Here is a 21,042-nt window from a genome sequence, read left to right on the forward strand (position 1 = left end):
TCTTGGAAGGAATGAATACAATTCATTTGTATTTAATACATTTTGTCTTTTCACGGTTTTTCTGATACCAGAAAAATTAAAAAGAAATGGCACAGACATAGCAAAAATGAAGGCTGAAGCTCCTCATTTTGAGAACTATGTTTTGAAATTTGTTGTCCAGTGTGTAATGATTGCTTAAACTCCCACTGTGATTTGACTACAAGATGTGTTGTTTGAAGGCAAAATTTGCTTTTGCAAGTCAAGTTTCAAGTTCAAGTTTCACTTTATTTATCCTTAGAAAAGGATCCACCAGCACCAGATACCAACAATATTGTCAACACAACACAGGACACAGAACAATGGATACAGAATCCAATTGGACTGCACACAGGCAAATCTGTCATAATGAACATGGACAGGAATAAATAAATAAATAAATAATCACATACTGTATAAAAGATTCAAGAGAGATGTCAGTCAAGTGAATTCAGGTTCCTAATAGCCACAGGAATAAAAGAATCCCTGGCACGTCTGTCTTAGGCAGCCTAAGACGGCGACCCGAGTGGAGAAGATTAAACTCCCCAAAGAGTGGGTGATCAGAGCACTTTAGTTGGTTAGTAGTTTGGTTACCCTTAAGGCCCATTCACACCAAGAACGATAACGATAACTATAAATAAATATCGTTCTCGTTAATATGAATGACGACGTTCACACATAAACTATAACGATAAAAACATGAAGAACGATATCGTTGGGGATCACTTTCAGAGCGATTTTCAGAACGATAAAAAGATAATAGCCAATCAGAACTCATCGAATTTTAACCGTCTCATTCATTAACACAAGGAGAGACTTTGTTTATCGTTGTTCAGTGTGAATGTTTTTATCGTTATGGTTATAGTTATCGTTATCGTTTTTGGTGTGAATAGGCCTTTACCCCTGACCCTTTTATCATATGTTGGAGTTGTGGTAGCTGTACCCCAACCACCTTAGATGCTACATTAACCAGCTTTGTTAGCTTAGCCTACGCTTGCTGATCATTGGAAGACCACTGTACCACACACCACAATATAAAATGTCAAGACTGATTCAATAAAACACTGGTAAAACAAAATCATCAGAGTCCTGCTCACGCTGAATGATTTCATCTTCCTCAAAAAGAAAAGCCTTTGTTTGGACTTTTTATAGGCAGCATCAGTGTTGTTCTCAAAAGATAATTTGCTGTCATTGATGGTTCAAATATTTATATTCATTCTTCTGTCTTGACATTCATGTTCTGAATAACAGTTTGTGAAACATTGTGCTGTGATCTATAGAAATGAATAATCATATCCTTTGTCTTGGAAACATTGAGATAAAAGTTTTCACACCAAGCAATGAAATCATCAACTACAGGACCATGCCCCACCTCATCATTGTTCAAAAGGCTCACTATAACAGTGTCATCTGCAAATTTCACACAGTGCCTATTCTCATACTTACTCTTATAGTCATTTGTGTATAAAATAAAAACCTGCATGTTTTAAATGTTTTCAGAGAGTGAGAGCCTTTTGCAAGCAAAATGTGTAATTTTGGCCAGAATGCTTTTGTTAAGACCTGCGTGTAAATTGTTTTGTAAACATAATGTCAGAGTTGACACAAGCATCAAAGCGATCGAAAAAAACATGCAGCAACAGCAAATTTGGCCTTCAAACAACACAACAGTCAAATCACTGTGCTTTCAATCAATCATTACAAACTGCACAACAAAATATAAAACAGTTTTCAACATGAGTTTCAGCCTACATTTTTGCTATGACTGTGGCATTCCCCACAGACCCCCCCCCCCCCCCCCCCCCCCCCCCCACACACACACACACACACACCTTCCCTCTCTCTATTTAGACTACATCACCCTAGTTCAACTTAAAAAGAGAACTGATCAAATGCTACAGGTGCGAAAGGTGAGTGAGAGGACAGCGCAACATTTTGCAGAAGTAATGACCAGCCTGTTCCATGGTCATTGTCAGTAGGCCTACATACATTTTTGTAAATTGCTCAGCCATAGATTATCCCACTATCATGGTTCTTATATTGTCAGGTTCCAGCCAATCATATTACAGATAAATTAATATATTTATATTGGCATGCTTCCTAGTGACATTAATGCAAAAATATGAAGAAAATCAAATAACGAGACACAAATATTGATATAAAGCCTGACATAAGCCATATGCAAACATTCACATCATGCAGATATGGGTACATCCTGAAAAAGGAATAGCATGTAGGCTATAGGCTATGGCCATTACAATGACCAATATATTATCTTAAATAAACTAGCTGAATAACACAGGTGACCACTTCTGCATAATTTCATGGAGTGCTGAAATGTACACACATTTCTGAAGTGTGAAATGTAGCATATGTTTTTGTGGTTGTGAACTTATTGCAATATCACTATAACTATTCCACCTGTGTGTGCATGGTTATAATTCTGAAGTGCAAAATATCAAGCCTTTGCATGGAATCATTGCCTCAATATCAACACATCAGGATGTAGGCTATGAATCTGATTGAATTTAGTATTGGCCATCCCCAAAATGCTAGCCTGACGAGCCAGACCCACATTAAAATGTAGGGTCTGGGCACTCGCCGTTCGCAGTGCTCAGTCCGAGGGGCGGGATAATCGGTTGTCTTTCAAATTCCCTCTGCACGCAATAGGACAGCACTGAGTCCCATGCGTTTTCCCACCAGCGGAGCTAGTTGGCTAGTTTAAACTTTTGCCATCTCAAAACAAGCTTAACTCGTGTCACACTGTTGGCCAACAGCAATATCCATCTTCTTTGTTTTCAAGTAGCAGGGAATTCAAGCCAAACTGTTGCAACTGTGCCATTAATCATTATGTTATGCCCCCCTAACGACTCTATAGACCATTTGATTGGCCTGATAGAAGTTTAATTTTTCGAGCTCACAAGCCAACGGAGAGTTGCTAGACTAGCCCTGGAAGCATATGTAATTTGCTGCCGCTAGGGTGTGTCTAGATTTCTAAGCTACCAAAATGCACCAGAATACAGGAAATCACATCAAACAAATGAAAAAAATTCTGGGGGAAGACCCCCAAACCCCCCTTCCACATATGCGACAATTAGTGGGGAGCCCTTAATACATGTGGGCCCAGGGGCCCAAAAGTTCATAATCCGTCCATGCCTGGTCCCTACACCTGAGAACCACTGATGTATGTCTTTTTTACTGTACGGTATAATGCTGGATGAGCCAAACAAAAATTTCCGCATCAAAATTTTGGTTGGCCCCACCAAATCTCACTCCAAGGTTTTTTGAAAAGTTGGCAGCCCTGTATTATGTTTGTGCCCTGTAGTGGTTTGTCTTTGTATTTTGCCATGTCTTCTGTTCCTTGTCACTTCCTGTGTCATGTACCATGTATTCCTTTGTTTATCCTTGTCATGTGCTTTTGTTACTTTCTGTGTTCTGAACCATGTGCTGCTTTGTTTACCACTTGGTGAGTTGCACAGTTTTGAAAAGAATGTTAAGGGTTGTTTTAAGGACATGTTTGTGCATGCCCATAGGTAGCCACTCTGAAGCAGTAAAGGCGATTCAAAATGAGTCAGAAAAGTCAAGACAGGACCAATCGTCAACATTTCGGTGTCCACCACTCTAGTTCATCCCAAAAAAAAAAACAGAAAAGGGACTCAAAGTGCTAAATACCGGAATTATCCTTTAAGTGATCACTAGCCACACCTGGCGCCTGTGTTGGCTATAAGAACCATAGATATTAGAAACCTATTGGGCTCCAGAATGTGCATAAATAGCGCCGTCATCTTGGTGGGGGAAACCATAGATATTAGAAACCTATTGGGCTCCAGAACGTACGTAAATAGCGACGCCATCTTGGTGGGGGCAACAATCACTGGAGGCCAATGGAAGAGCATGTAACTCTGACTGCCGGCAAGCATTGCCCATCGACAGTAAGGTGTTTGCCCCCAGTAACATGGCGGCCGTGTCGACGTATGCCACCTAATATTGTTTAGGGGGCAGCCGTGGCCTACTGGTTAACGTTTCAGACTTGTAACCGGAGAGTTGCCGGTTCGAACCCCGACCAAGGGCTGAAGTGCCCTTGAGCAAGCCACCTAACCCCTCACTGCTCCCTGAGCGCCGCTGTTGTTGCAGGCAGCTCACTGCACCGGGATTAGTGTGTGTTCACTGTGTGCTGAGTGTGTTTCACTAATTCACGGATTGGGTTAAATGCAGAGACCAAATTTCCCTCACGGGATCAAAAGAGTATATATATATATATATATATATATATATATATATATATATATATATATATATATATATATATTTTTTTTTTTTTTTTTTTTATAATAGAACTCGACGGACAATTTGGTATCTAGCTTTCTAATATCTATGATAAGAACACCTTCTACTCTCCTCTAAGCGGCAGTGCACACGCTTCCATTCCTCTCTGTTTTGCACATACCTTTTTTTGACCAGCACTCTTATTCACTCACATAACACAAACAAACACCCATACATTTAACTCCTAGACTTTTTTTCTTTTTGACTAATAAATAAAGTAGTCAGAGACCCCAATCATCCCAACTATAGCCTCTTCTCTGTGCTACAGTCTGGGAAAAGTTCATGCTGCCTAAAAGCCAGTACGGAGAGACTGAGGGAAAGCTTCTAGTTACAGTCTATCCACATCTTGAATGAGGACTGTACCACTTAATTATCTATCTTTTTTTCTCCCTTTGTTTATTTATATCTACATTAATATTAATATTGCACAATCATTTAAGTCTAGAGGACTACGCATTTCACTGCATGTTGTACTTTATATAAATGTATGTGACAAATAAATATCTTCAAATAAATTTCTTGAATCTTGAAGTCTCTTATGTTGCGGCTTACAAGCCAGCCGTGACTGTATGCTCTGTGCTATGGGATATGCAGAAGCTTACTTGAAATCGGCAAACCAGTTTCCTGTTCGTTGACATGGCCATCACCTGAAGATGAGTGCTTTAGTTGTACCAAAACGTAAGAAATACAATATACACGAGTCTGTCCGTGGGCAGCTCTAATGAGCATCGCTGTGCCACTCTGCTCAGCTTCAAGTCGTTATAAGCGTTTTTTCTAAAAACGCCAGCGTACGTGCAGTGGCCACACAAAATAAGGAGGGAAGGATTTTCAGTGAGCAAGTGCTTTGATACAGCTGAAGCACTCCTCAGGTGTTTGTTAACAACAGGAAACTGGTTTGCTAACTTCAAGTAAGCTAATGCACAGAGCCCATGGCCTATATAAAATGAGTGAATGAAGTTTGGATTCAGAAAGCAAATGCCCTACCATGTATAGGTTCTACCTGTGCACCTACATGTAAAAGGTGATTTTACTAATTGAGTTGAGTTAAGAAGAATGTGCTGTTGAACAAATATGTTTGGAACTCTCCTTCTCCCTTTTTATGTTGTGGCGTACAATACAGCAGTGTTTCCCAAACTTTTTTTCTGGGGACCCACTTTTTAAAAATGACAGACCCAACTTGTGACTGTGATAGTTAACAAACTAGATCCTAATAGAAAGCTGTTAGCTTTCCTAAGCTATATAAGGTATAAGCTAGGGGTATTACACAACATAAATTGTCACTATGCTATGCTGGCGACCCAAATAAAATCTCCTACGACCCACCTGTGGGTCGCGACGCAGTCTTTGGGAACCAATGCAATACAGTATGCTCTGGCCTATGGCCTATGTCAAATGAATGAATTTGCCTCCCCCTGGTGGTGACTTTGTCCCTAACAGTATAATGAAACAGAAGTGGGTTTGGCATGGAACTTAATGTTTTTCCGCCACTACCTTCAGATACAAAAAGAGGCTCAAATCTAAAATATGCGTTGAACTGACCTTCAGTAGAGCGTTGGGTAAATGCATTGTAATGAGACATACAGGCCTTGTTGGTTTGACACTGAAGATTGTAACATTGGGCAAGGGTTTACCTAGAACAGGTTTTCACTGTTAGCGACCCAGGGACCACCATTCTGATTAACCCTTAAAGGTGTAGGTTTTTGAACATTCTAAGTTCCGCAACAATTGAAGGTTCTAAAATTCTATGTTGAATTCAATGAACCCAGATATTCTTTAGAATGTTCATTTCTCAACATTCCCGTCACACCGGTGTGACGGTACTCCTTTAAGGGTTAAGGAAGCAACCTGAGGACCACTGCAATTGAAAACAAATAGTAACTACCACATTGAAACTAGGCTACATTGAAAATGCATTGTCAGGGGCCACCAGAAATCGTGCCAGGTGTCCAGGCCTAGTAGGAGCTGAAAACAGTCAGGGCTTAGCCTAAACCTGTGGGGGAATTTTTAAACTTCTGGCAGCTAAACGCCCCAAGAAAGGACCTGTCACCTGACATGAACATCACAATGTCCAGGATATTCTGTCTCCATGGTGACAGGATAGGAAGAGGAACATTGAGGTTGTCCACAGGAAGGGACAGTGCAGTCCCTTTTTGATGAGGCATATAGGTCAAACATTTCCCAACTCTGAACTCACACTATACTGACTTTGCACTCATTCACTCCTCAGCACTCATGACCCCCCCCCCCCCCCATACACACACACCTACAAGACTTTTAGCACTTTTACATCCCTCACCCTATGCTACAGACCTTTTATTTATTTTCTTATTTCATCACACGTCAAAACACACACACACACACACACACATATCTGACTTTCTCCAACTTTTGCACATCTCCATAGAACTTTTTATTTATTATTTTTGATTTCTCTTCCATCTACCCATGTCCTTGATTGCCTAGCCTTTCTGCCCTCTCCCCACATACACAGCACACTATCCCATCTCCCCTGTCATCCCCCCAACACACACACCAAGACCCCTGGCAGTTGGGTTAGCCCCTTGAGCCGTGGATCTGCCCAAGGTTTCTTCCTTGGTAAGGGAGTTTTTCCTTGCCCCTGTTGCTCTTGGGTGCTCCTTGTTGGTGCCCCCCCCCCCCCCCCAAATTCCAATCCTCCCCCACCTTTCTTATGCAGCCCTTGCCACTTAATCTACTAAACCCCTCTTCTACTGCACTTTTTACCCCCCCACTTTGCACAAATAGGCTGACACCAGACATAATTTCACTGCATTTCTTACTTCCAGTAACTATATGCATGTGACAATAAACTTCCTTGTATCCTTGTATCCTTGTATAGGTCTGTGCAGTAAAATCATGATACATGTTTTACCAGTCTTTTTTTGTAAATGCTTTATGGGATGGGACAGCAGCATCAGTCAGTTACAGTGACACCAACACTATGCGCACATAACCAGGAAGTGACTCAAATTTGAGTCCCCATCCCCCTGGCAATATTATTTTTTTTTTCAGGACTGGACAGGACTAAAGTGCTGATCGACAATCCTTCTGATAATGTGTGGCACTACAGTCTAGAGCCACTGGTGTGATAAATAAATATGTTACCGGTTCAAGGGAGTCTAAGGCTCGCGTTACCTCAACCAACACAAAGTCCGACAACATTAGTCCATAGTTCCGAGGTGCCCGCGCACCCCGATTTAGAGCCACTTTTATCCTCCATCACTTGCTGCCAGCAGAAGGTGTGCCACTCACTCGCCAGCCCAAATCAATCAGTTCACTATATATATATATATATATATATATATATATATATATATATATATATATATATAAAGCGACCTTGGGTTTGAGAAAGGCGCTATATAAATTCAACGTATTATTATGTAATATATACATATAATCAGTTTATATATAATATTATTATAATATATATAATATATATTATTATATTATATAATTATAGTAGGCCTATATAATATATATATAATAAGTTTCATTTATATAGCGCCTTTCCCAATCCCATCTCAAATATACACACTGATATATATTAGGAGGTGGAAAAATCTCGCTTCAGAAAGGAAAAGTCCTACCACTACTGTGCCAAACACTCACTTAAACCAGCTGATTCTAATTAGCAAAACCAGCCAGGTAGATCAGGTACTTGGTGAGAGATTCAATACATGGTTGGACTTTGGTTGGAACGCATAGGGATTGAATAGGCCTACCTACTTATGCAAACAGTTTATTGCATGTTATTTCTGGAGGGAGCGCTATGCTGATAAACTCCCTCGTGCTGTAATCGTTTCATTTCCTTAGAATGGCAGACCTGGGTTGCCTATCCCCTTCAACATCTGTCAAAATAAGCCAAATGAAAAAAAAAGAACTGATCACTATATGTATAGGCCTACTGTCTCTACTAACTTATTTTTTTCTCTAAGTAAAGCAATTGCCATTAGGCCTATGCATCGTGATGAAACGAAAACTAATTGTTGTTGTCTAAACAGAGGATTTCCAACGAGACCTGGCAACAAATGATTTAGGTCTGGATAAGTTTCGTTTTCCATTCGTCACTACTATGGACAGCCGCCAGCTGTGCAGAAAGATCTCACAATGTAGCCTACCCTGACTGCTGGTTCTCTTGCATTCAGACGGTAGCCTAACTTTCCAATCTTCACCAAAAATGTCGGAAGCCGGTCTCTTGAAAATAATTTGCGGCAATGGAGGAGCAATAGATTACGACAGACTCCTTGAACTTGCTTCCGGATTTCCAGATATAAACTGCTCTGAATTTGATTCACTTCTCGGAAATAAACAGTTTTTCCATCTCACGGAGAACGATGGTGTCAAACAAATACTTGCCAAAACAAACATGAAAATTTGCAGTGTGACAATGTGTCACAAGGTGTCGTCTAGCTGTACAAACCTTCATCTTTGTAAATTTTATCTTCATGGAGAATGCAAGGCAAGGTAAGATTGTTGATTTTTTAATCATGGATCATGTGCTATTTTATACAGGGATTTTTTTTCATGCAAGTATCAAAACCACCAATTACCAACCATTTCGTTTTCAGTGCCATTTCACTTCCATTTCGTTTTCAGTAGCCATAGGTGTGTAGATTTGAACAAAATCTAGTTTGTTTCTTACCGGGGCTTTTACTGCCTTAAATAGCCTATCCGATTTTGTTTACCACGAGTTTAGTGCTGGGCTGGTGGGTGCCTATTTCCAACCTTTCTCACCCGAGAATTCTCGTCGCAAATCAAAATTCCACTGGAGCTCCAAGCGGATTTGTAGATGCAGCCTTAAAACACTGTTTGCAGCTCTTCGAGTCAGGGTAAAATCTAATTTTTGGTACATAGCTAATTTAGATACACTTATGGTGTGGGTGCTTACTGTTGAGGAGTATGGTCACAAATATGTGATTAGAATGTTTGCGAACCGAGAGTTCCACATTATGATGTGACAATTACTCTCAGAGATTTTCCCCATAGACTGTATTGAGAACACTGAAACTATAGATCGTTTGCATAGAATTCTAGAAGGAAACAGGAAAATAATTCACTCCTCAACAGGTTAAGTGACACATGACATACACGTAAGAGGTTGGAAATACGGGACGGTTGGTAATAGATGACGTTACGCTATCATGAAAGAGAACAACATTTTCACATAGGCTATATCGTTACACAGACCCTGTTGTTACGGACACAATTTAAATTCGGCCCACAACGCCAACGTTCTCTCCAACCATCGGCTGCAGAAGCTTAGCAGAGCAGAGATCAGGCAGCTGCTTTTACAGAATGACAGCCCACATTCCCTTCTTCCACCGGTAAGTGGCTCTATCAAATGTTTCAGCTTTCAGTTCAATTCGATTGCAACACCTTGATTTGCCATGCTTCGCCATGCTTCCTCAAAAGTGTCTTCCCTGATAACAACTTAACCTCACTGTGCACGAGCCAGTCAGCTGATTGAGGAAGATTGCTACCAAACTTCATAATTCACTGAACATATAGAGCTGATGTCAACGGTATAATTATGTGCTTTGGCCTCATTCATTTTCACATGCACCCCTTGTACAGGTGTGTATCAGATACAACCAAGGCGATGGTGACTTCGGCAAGTGCGATGACCAGGACAACTGCACATACCTCCACATCTGCGAGGACTACATCCGTGGCACCTGCGACTCTGCAGGTGACTGCGGCCGGTCCCACGACTTCTTCGAGCCCCACCCAATGACGACGCTGCGGAGGAGGGGTGTGCCCGACGATAAGGTGGGATCCATGCTCTCCGTCTACCAGAGGATCTTGGTACTCAGGGGCACGTTGGCGAAGGACTTGAAGCCCAATCCTGGTGCCAGGACCAGGGGCAGACGTGGCAAAGCTGGTAAAGGACATGCCACTGCCACCACTAACACAGAGGCGACCAAAGACGTAAGGAGTCGGGCACGGCCAGGTAAGTGCTGCAATCTGATCGGCAGTTGTAGTAAGTATATAATTAAGCAATAAGCCGTAGGTTACACTGATTCTACAACAGCTAAGGGGCACTAGCGCCGTAGGTTACACTGATTCTACAACAGCTAAGGGGCACTAGCGCCGTAGGTTACACTGATTCTACAACAGCTAAGGGGACGCGCTAGCGGAGTATGGGTTCATGTATCACAAATTGCTTTGAGGCTATGGCTTGCTTTGGTGTGGGAGTGGGCACAAATGGCAAGCTTTACCTACAACAGTTATTTTAAAGCCATCTGCTCTTTTAAACAAAAACAGTACAGTATATTATAATGTATTAATAGCGCTAAGTTGTTTAGATGGCAGTTCTTGAGTCTCAGCCTCCAAAATCTGACCGTTGCCCTGTTTTCACAGAGATTAACGAAATTTGCCTCTTCTTCGTCAGAGCTGATTGCAAACAAGACAGTAAGTTCTTTGTGTTCTTCTCTACGTATGGGCACACGCATATCTTTGCTCCTTGTATGATTAATTGTTTTGGTGAATGTGATGTGAGTGTTGTAAATGTACTAAGAAGAGCTGTCTATGTTCGGATTCCCTAAATATTCAATTCAATTCAATTCCATTACATTTTAAATAGCTCTCTATGGAGCGATTCAATAACTACACACACACACACACACACACACACATAGACTAATAATAGTGGGGAAACAGGAACTTTCATTGCATCTGATGTTCTTGTTTTATGTCTGGTCACCCAGAAACCTACAACCTAGTTAGTTAGTTAGTTAGATAGATAGTTAGTTAGTTACATAGTTCCTTAGTTAGTTTATTGTCCCCAGGGGGAAATTCAGTTTCACTCACTGCATAGACACCTTCAAACATGACGTCTGAGTTCAACTAAAACAAGGGGGTAGGGGAACGTGTGGAAAGCGCACCACTTCTGGGAGGGTCTGAGGCTAATATGTGACCTACAGTAAGCTTTCCACTGATCCCCATTCATTTTGGCATTACTTTCACATCATTTATTAATTTAGCACTGTTGTCCAAAGTGACTTACATATGTCAACTATATTACAAGGGATTACATTGTCCCTGGAGCAACTTGGGGTGCCTATCAAGGACACTTGGGGTGCGTTGGTCAAGGACACAACGGTGGAAGCCAGGAATTGAACCCACAACTTTTAGTCTACTGCACGCTAGCCCTACCACCGTCCACATCAAATACCTTTACATCTGAAGTGATTTAAGCCTGCATGTGACCATTGTTTATTTCCAGACAAATAAAAAACTTGTATGAGTGGCTCCATAACCTGTTATCCCACTTTATGGCCCCATAATAGACGTCTTTCTAAACCTACGCTAAAAATAATGTCATGACATTGTGACCGGAGAGGAGAGACCTTGTTGTCTCAATAAGAAGGTGGAAGGCAATCTGGAGTCGGAGCCTATGGAAAGAAGTCACAGAGGAAAGCATCTGAAACTGCCACTATATTAGAACATATCACCTACTAAAAGCTGCACTCAAACTCTAAACACGTTCTCAGTTTTCTGAGCATGGCTACCAGATGAGTTAACTTGTTTCAGTCCATCGATCAATATGACGTAGCCATACTCAATTCTATTGATACTGCACCAAACAGACGTGATTATGGGGTGCGTTTCAACTGATACAGGGAAAAAAATGGCTCAGCACACAATTGCATAGGCCTAACCAATCAGAACAACAAAATGGCCTATGGTGAATCCTGTTGGGAACATCCAAAATATCTTGCTTCTCGACAATTGCATTAATTGCTGTTTTGTGTTTTTTTGCTGTTGTTATTTTTAAGTTATTGTGCTGTCATTATCTTGTACAACAGACACAATAGCGACATCTAAATGTTTTTTACATCTTTTTTACATGTTTTTTACTTTTGTTGTTGATTTTGTGAACAAAATCAGCCGAAGCGTACTTATGTCACATGAATGACTAGGCGCCATTGCTCATCTATCTCATTGTGTAATGCTTGCCTGGACGATTTGATTGGTCAGCGAATTTGCATACGGGCAAAAAAGCTTTTCAATGGAGCATGTCCAGACAGACATTTCCCGACTTCAAATTTTGTGGCCGAGGTTAAATTCGGCTGTCTAGGCTACATCATCACATGTCTGTCTGCAAACTGTTCTTGAGGCTGCGCAGTACAAACGGATTACCCAGCAGGAAACTAATTCAAAGTGACTTAATTTCCCTCATTCAAGTCCTACGGTGTGGCTCTGTCCATTTCTTTTACTGTCTATGATAGCACCACATGGCATACAGTGTGGAGGATGTAGCACCACAGGGACGTCATGCACGCACACGCACACACACACAGCACACAGCACAGAGACATACTTTCTGCATTATTATGTTATCTTTTTCTGTCTGTTGCAGACAGGTGTTGGAGAGTCCACTCCAAAATGCCCTACCAGTGGCAGGTGAAGATGGGTGAATCCTGGACCGACCTGCCAAACAGTGAAGACATCGAGAGGGACTTTTGTAACCCGATCAACACTACTGCTCTGAGGTCCTGCCCCGTGATCTGTTGGCTTGCTTTACACATTAGAGATACGTAATAGGACACTAGTACTCTATATCTTCATAATATAATATTTGTTGATTGGCCTAGGTTGTTGATTGGCTGTTGAGGGAAATGTCCAACCAATAGCACAAGGCGTTTATCTTCCCACATACTGTATTTCTTCTATGTGCGTTGTCTCCTGCAGTGAAAGTCGTTACAAAGTGCTAATGCAGTAGGTAAAACGGTCTTCCTGTACCTGTGCATTATCACCTGTAGTGAAAGTCGTTACAAAGTGCTATTGCAGTAGGTAAAACGGTCTTCCTGTACCTGTGTGTTGTCTCTTGTAGGGAGGGCGACCCTGTTAGTTTTGACACCATGACCTGCGGTCCGCATAAGGTGCGCCGGCTCTCCACCGCCTCATCCGTGGCCCAGCCAGACTTCATCCTCACCACCGAGTGGATCTGGTTCTGGGAGGATGAATATGGGAAATGGATCCCATATGGCTCCATAGTAAGATTCACTCACTCACTCGCTCGCTCACTCTTTATTCTCAGAGGTTCTTTGCAAGCCAACAGTTCTGTTTCTGTTGTACTGAACAAAAATGAACAGTGCAGTTAGTTAGTTAAATCTGAAATTTGGGGGGGGGGGGGCGGGCCTCTGTGTCGCAACTGGCTGCAGTGGCCGTACAATATTTGGCTCCAAGTGCCCATGACGACTGGCCGCAATGTGCAACATCAAGTGACTAGCTGATATAAAAATGATGATGATAAAAAAAATGATCATTTTGGAAACTGCCTTTCAGGAAACCTACAGTAAGGTCACTATGCAAGAGAAGAAATGAAAAACAATTAACAAACTGGAAAACAGTCAGTGTGTGTGTCACAGTTAATATGTGTGAAAGGGATTTCTCAATTTCAGCGATGGATTCATTGTTGTATTTTTTTTTGTCAGTGATTTCCTGTCATACGTTTTTGTATAGAAGTAGTTCTTTTACTGAATGTTGATGCCTGTATTTTCTATTCAGTGTATGATATTGGAATATCAATGATTGTGATGGTCCTTTTATGATATTTCAATTGTACACAGAAAGAGATGCATAGGTTGTCCTCAATCTCCTCCAGTGATTTGGAAAAGCGTTACCAGGACGACAACAAAGCAGTGGTTCTCTTTACAGCTGCTACAGAGCAGTATGAAGTCAGTTTCAAAGGTACGACGCCTACCGCATGTCTTAAATACCAAAGCATGGCAAAATAACACACAAGAAAGGAAAGAATTAAGGGTGCAGACTCCTTTTTTAAGTATATCTTGGCAGTAATTTGACCTGGGATGTGCAAAATAACTAACTATACCCACCGCATAACTTAAATACCAAACTAGCCTCTTAATGACCTCCTCTAACAACACCTACCACACCTCTTGTACTAGACTGGCCAATTAATGACCTCTTCTAACGACACCTACCGCATCACTTATACTAGACTGGCCTCTTAATGACCTCCTCTAACGACACCTAGCTTTTAGAAAAAGGCTGCAGAAAGGTGCTCAGAGGTGACAAATCTGTGTTCCTCACATCTCTCTACAAAACTCCATTAGTGTGTGTGTGTCTGTGTGTGTATCTGACAGATGATTTTGTAATATTCCTAAATATTTTTAGTAACATTCCTAAACATTTTTAAAGCATGCTGTCATTCTTACAGTTATGGAGCAGAAGAATATGAGCTCTGGCAAGACAAGACAAGTTAGAAGAAGACCTAACTTCGTCTCTTCTTACGGTGTCCAAACGGCCAGAACCAGGTATTTCAATCATAGTAATTTTCCTTCTCATAATTATCCATTCTCAATTCTTTGCAGTAGCATATATATATATATATATATATATATATATATATATATTGGTTATTGGTGTCTTGTTATTTTAGAGACAGCTTAAGTAAGGGATAATGTATAGAACGCCGGTCATTATTGGGAAAATAAGTCCCGACAGGGCGAACTGTCTTGTTCCACCCTGTCGGGACTTATTTTCCCAATAATGACCGGCGTTCTATACATTATCCCTTACATTACACGGCTACTTGCCAAAACGAAATGATAAACTCCCCACGATATGACTTTAGCCTACAAAGCCTAGCCTATTTGTTACCGTTCATTGTGGCATTTGCTGAAACAATTGAACTTGAATCAAACATTCTTTAGAACACAGCTGATCAACCTTCTGCTTTCACTTTTGAATGAAGTTCCAGTCCTTGCGTAGTGATAGGAAATACCTGAATTAGAAGCACAAATTCCGTTGCCATTGACAGCGGTCATTATTTTTTTCAGAGGCCCTTTCCCAAGAAATAATGACCGCTAGAACTTGCTTGCCTTGTGAAGAGCCGTGTAATAAGTAAGGGATAATGGACGACACGGTGGTCTGTTCACAGAAGTTAATGCACGGTCGAGGTTGTAAAACGGCCCCGACGCGAAGCAGAGGGCCGTTTAAACCTCGTGAGTGCATTCATTTCTCTGAACAGACCACCATGGAGTCCATTATCCCGCTTATTCCACTGTTGCCACTTGCGTGCTTGTGTTCATTTCCTGTTACAATTTAAACGTTTTAATCGCTAAAACTGTCTTGTTTGTAGAACTAATTTCTTCCGACACATATCAACTAATTTCTCAACTTGCAGGACAAACTGCCGTTCATAGTTCATTTAAACTTTACAACGAGTTCGGCGAATTAATATACAGTACAAGTGTGATACGGCCAAAAAATGGATCTACTTCATAGGTGTGCAGAGAACATACGGTGGTTAATGGTCGTTCTAAATTACGTAGGACAATGGGAAATTCAACCAAGCAGTGGAATAATAGGGACTAATGTATTGGTGTCTTGTTATTTTAGAGACAGAAATAACAAGACACCAATACATTAGTCCCTATTAAGCTGTCTCTAAAATAACAAGACACCAATACATTAGAGACAGCTTAATAGGGACTAATGTGTTGGTGTCTTGTTATTAGCAAGAGAAGAGCTTAGTAGGGACTAATGTATTGGTGTCTTGTTATTAGCAAGAGAAGAGCTTAATAGGGACTAATATATTGGTGTCTTGTTATTTTAGAGACGGCTTAATAGGGACTAATGTATTGGTGTCTTGTTATTAGCAAGAGAAGAGGCCCCGCATCATCACAACATGGTAGAGGTGTGCCAGGATACTGGGACAAGTCTGCCGTGCCTGAAACAGGATATAAGGTTTGCTCATATTTTTGTTCTTCTTTCTCGTTATCTGTAGCGATGGGAGAGGGAGCCCCCCCCCCCCCCCATTGACTTCAAATCCGGGCCTACTGGGTAACTGCCCACTGATGCAGAGGACCAGGCTCATTGGTGGCACCACAGTTGTACTGTTTGTAATACTTACTTAATCTAGTCAAAACAGCTGAGCTGTTGATCTTTCCCTTGACACTACAATGTGTTTGTTTGTGTGTGTGTGTGTGTGTGTGTGTGTGTGTGTGTGTGTGTCCATCCAGAGAGTAACTCTGCTAAGTACCGACCGGGACTACCTGAAGGTCCAGGAGCTGTTCAGAAAGACTCTGAGCGGTTTTGACATTGTCAGTGTTGAGAGGATCCAGAACAAAAAACTCTGGGAAGACTTTCAGACGTAAGCCACTTGCGATTCCACACACACACACACACACCACCTATGTGGTGTGATTTTATAAATTGCATCACCTAACTGCAGTCTAAGTAGTAGTTCATGCACAAGAACTTTGTTTGTTGACAGACTTTGCAATTTGCCCGCCAAACAAATCAGAGCCCTATACTTCAGTCAAGTTCTTATACCTTTTCCCTGACAAGAGGTAACATCCTTTACCCTTTAAGTCTTGGTTAAGCATGTTGTGGCCATCCCCTCACTATCAACTGACTCATGCATAGGTGAACTGTATTACTCTGAAGACAAATGTCTCCTGTGATTGCTGAGATGTACAGTATATGTGCAGTTGTTCCTTAACCAATGTTTTTTATTCAAAGTGACTTTGTTTGCTTTAGTGCATCTCATAGAATAGTACACGATAAGGACAAAATATGGCAATGCCATTGCTAAACCATGTCAACTGTTAACATAGCAAACAGAAGAAAATGTGATGGTCTACTGCAGGGGTGCCAAAGATGCGGCCCGGGGGACAAATCCAGCCCGCCAGCAGGTTTCATACGGCCCTCCAGATGTTTTCAAGATATTCACATCCAATTGTTGTCGACTATGTGTGATAAGCAATATTTCTATGACCTGATCGATCTATTAAATATAGCACTGCAAACCATACTCAGGAAGGAAGATGCAGAAAAGCAAAAAAATGTTTTGCTGGATCAATATTACTATCATTTCAAAGTATCTGCGTTGGTTTTAGAAACCCTCTAAGAGCATATTGAAAGGGTCTATACTCTCTAAGGGGGGAATTCTCACATTTACGTAAGGGTGCATACTGTAAGTTAAAAAAAGAGAAAGACTTGCATGGAAGGTAGAGTACTTCAAGTAAGAGAGCAGTATATGACGGTACACAATAAACCTTTATGCTTACTCAGGGTGTAGTAAAGGGTAAGGTTCCCACGGTCGTGGAATCCCTGGAGAAGTCATGGAATTGTAAAATCCCATTTTCCAGGCCTGGAGAAATCAAGGAATTCAATAAATTGGAATTCATTGAAAGTTTTGGAAAATGTAATTTAATTTTCATACAGGGATGTAGGTAGGAGTCAGCGTTACATGTCACAGAATTTGATCGCCTCCTTTATAAAATGGAGGGAAAGAAAACTATTTTATTCAATCTCGTTGTTTGTCACATTTCATAATTAGCCCCAACTTGTGGTGAAAACTAAGTAATTTTGTACTTGTAGGCTGTGAAGTCATGGAGTCAAGGTCTCATTCAAACAAATCCAGCCCACTGCCCGGGGAGTAGCGGGGGTTAGATGCCTTACTCGGGGGCACTTCATCCCCCCGCCCACATTTTTCCCACCAGTTAGGGATCGAACCAGCCACCCTTTGGTCACAAGTCTGATTCCCTAACCAGTAGGCCACGGATGGATTGAATTAAAGGCATAAACAAAAAAGAAACTTTCCTCCAACACCACCTGAGGAGTGCAGTGGCAACCAATTATTCCCTGATGAATTCTCAAAGAGGATTGTGAGGGGCCGAGGCGACCACCCCACGTTTAGGAAGGTGCGCCACTGGATTAGGTGGTGATGAGGAAAGGCAGGAGACAGCAGTTCCATACAAAAATATAATATTTATTTAGTCCACAAACCAGGAGGAAGCACAGCAGGAATCCAGACATAAAAATCCAGGGATCTTCAGTATGTATCTTCAAGTGAACATTTGAACTCGCCATTAAAGGCAACAATCACAGACTTTCTAGGCTCCCGATCCAAACAAAGCACCTTGCATAACTTTGGACCATACTTTATCCCCTTGCCTCACAGTAAGCAAGGTTAACATTATAAACTTCAATTTACTTTCTAACTCTAAACTTCCCTGAGTCCCTGGATCTCCAGCTCTTCCTTCTGTCTTCCGTTGTCTCCCGTCTATTGTGTGTCTCTCCCGTGTGAAATAAGCCTGCCTTTAAATAGCCTAGGCAATTACCCAATTAGGTCTGGGCTAAACCATTATAGGGAATGCGGGGGTGGTGGTGGTGGTCTGTACCATTAACCCAATCACAGTTAAAATCAACACCTTAATACAGACACATATGAAATAAACAGCCATAAACCTGGAATTGAGTGCAGGTGAGTGTTTGGCTGCAGTCCATGGAAGTGTGGCACAAGGCAGTTTTTCAAAAGTTTGTCGTAGGGGAAAAGGAGAGGACTCCTTTTTCACAAGGATATATACCATGATTGGGCCTACATTTTTGGCACAGTGTGAGCTATCGTATCACACACAGTTGATTTTAGTTTTTGTCTTGTGGTTTGTTTGTTAATTTGTTTGTCTTTACTGTATGTTTTGTCTGCAGGAAACGAGATCGGATGAAGAAGGCCAATCAGGACAAAAAGTACGCTGATGGGGAACGTCTGCTCTTTCATGGCACAAACTCTCAGTACATCGATGCTATCTGCTTCCAGAATTTTGACTGCAGTAAGTGTGGTGCCAATGGAACAGTTTACGGAGAAGGTGAGCGCTGAAGATGGAATTCTTTGCTATAAAGCATGTCGTATAGTAGTTTAATTAATTAACTTTGCTATAAAGCATGTCGTATAGTAGTTTAATTCATTAACTTTGCTTCAAAGCATGTCGTATAGTAGTTTAATTAACTAACTTGCCTAAATCAACTTGCCTCTCTTTTTCCAAAAAATATCATATCAAAATGATTGTTCTGTGATCACTTTGGTTTCATTCATTTTTAGTGTGTACTGTAATTGTCTCAATTCAATCTATAAAAAAAAAACAGATGTTCTGATGGGTATTCCTTTTGTGATAATTCGTAGGATGTTACTTTGCCCGGGATGCCTCCTACTTCAACAACTACACCTCTGGCCATGGCAAGCGCTCCATGTTTGTGTGCCGTGTACTCGTAGGCTGCTACACCCGAGGGCAGTCTCAGTATCCACCCTCCAGGGATGGAGGCCTCATTCTGTATGACAGCTGCGTGAATGACGTGCGCGACCCTTCTATCTTCGTGGTCTTTGACAAGCAGCAGGTGTACCCCGAGTTCCTCATCACCTACACTGAGCACGTCTATCGTCCGCCAGTGACTCTGGATTCTTCTTCCGATTCTGATTCTGATTTTACTTTGTTTTCTCCCGTCAAGACGACTGTGACCTCCACAGAGTCTTTCTACAATTCTTCACACTACGGCTCCACTGTGCTCACAAGCATAACCAGTGCACCACAGCTCGTAACAATCGTGTCCACTTTGGCCTCGCATTCATCTGTGTCACCGTCGCCTGCCAGTCTGACCACAGGACAAAAGGTCCACTCTTCCAGCGGCACAGTTTCCGTTCAGCTCTCTAGCTCCAACACATTGGCTCCGACTGTGGGTGCTTCTAGTCCGTTTTCTGTCTCGACAACACCCACCAAGCCGTCGACAGGGTCTCCCCAAAGCTCTGCCACAACACCCGTTACTCACTATTCGCCATTCAGGTCTTCACATCTGGATCCAGCCCAGGCTTCTGCCGTGTCCACAACACCCTCAGCTCCTGTTCCATCAGCAGCGAGATCCGTATCCACAACACCCTCAGCTCCTGTTCCGTCCGCATCGAGATCCGTGTCCACAACGCCATCCGCTCCTGTTCCGTCCGCATCGAGATCCTTGTCCACTTCTTCCAAGCAGCCAAGTAATCCTTTACAAGCAGCCCAAACAAATAAGAGAGACTTCTTCAGTGATGATGGGGGATGGGAGTACGTAGATTCATCAAACATCTCCAGATCTAAGAGTGCATCAACAGGCCTCTTTGATCTACAAACATCCAGCAGTTCCACACTAACCTCCCATCAGTCGGGTCCCAGGCCAGCGTCCAGGCGATCGCTGTACTCGTCCCCAGACGCGTCTCTGGTCAGCTCCTCTGTGAGGTCCGCCGCCACAACGCCATCGGCTCCTGTGAGGTCCGCCGCCGCGGCAACATCAGCGAGTGCAAGGAGGGTATCTCCTTCATATCTGTCCACCTCAACGTCCTCTTACACCCGACAAGTGCCTCGTCCACAAAGCCAAGACATCTATTATGTTCCCACTCCTAGGAGACAGAGTAATGAACCAAAGAAGAAAGAAGAATGCATCTTGCTTTGATCTCATTGTCTTTTTGCCCATTATTTTATGATTTTGCTCAGATTTTTGTTTTTAATGGTTAAAACAAATTGTCCCACTTGTACTACTGCAATAATTAGCTTCTCTCTGCTACGTCTCACTACACTTTAGTAGTTCTTGGATTGTAATGATTACAATTAACAACACTAGTGTTCATTTAGAATGTTCAATATTATGGTGTCTGTGATGGACATCAGAGCTATAGCTCAGGGCCTCTGTTTGCCAGTGTCTTGGCATGTGGATATAATTTAAAGATTAAATGTGATTTTGCGCAATATTTCCAGTGGTTGGTTATGGTTTTCACAATTTGTTTAACTCAATCATTGCACTTAACAAAAAAAGAATGTAATTCCTAATAAATTATGTAATCCAGCCACTGATTCAGTGTTCCAATGTTTGCCAGCATTTGGAAGATGAGTTGTTTAAATT

At 41.8% G+C, this 21,042-nt stretch overlaps 1 protein-coding gene across 2 annotated transcripts; it reads left to right on the forward strand.

Moving 5' to 3' along the window:
• The first annotated feature begins 8,403 nt into the window (after positions 1–8,403).
• Positions 8,404–20,986, forward strand: LOC121697615 (protein mono-ADP-ribosyltransferase PARP12-like). Of its 2 annotated transcripts, none has more exons than XM_042079196.1 (12): positions 8,404–8,823; positions 9,545–9,683; positions 9,934–10,309; positions 10,720–10,770; positions 12,722–12,854; positions 13,196–13,358; positions 13,935–14,055; positions 14,546–14,642; positions 16,118–16,220; positions 16,353–16,483; positions 18,826–18,983; positions 19,298–20,986. In XM_042079196.1, exons 1-12 carry the CDS (start codon positions 8,537–8,539, stop codon positions 20,593–20,595), a joined length of 3,057 nt encoding a protein of 1,018 aa, XP_041935130.1. In that variant the 5' UTR covers positions 8,404–8,536; the 3' UTR covers positions 20,596–20,986. The 2 variants fall into 2 exon arrangements, with proteins under 2 accessions (XP_041935130.1, XP_041935131.1); XM_042079197.1 differs by lacking the exon at positions 16,118–16,220 and adding an exon at positions 15,990–16,077 and having other exon boundaries at positions 8,406–8,823.
• Positions 20,987–21,042: the final 56 nt, after the last annotated feature.

This window comes from Alosa sapidissima, chromosome 22, assembly GCF_018492685.1.
Source record: "Alosa sapidissima isolate fAloSap1 chromosome 22, fAloSap1.pri, whole genome shotgun sequence".
NCBI lineage: Eukaryota > Metazoa > Chordata > Actinopteri > Clupeiformes > Clupeidae > Alosa > Alosa sapidissima.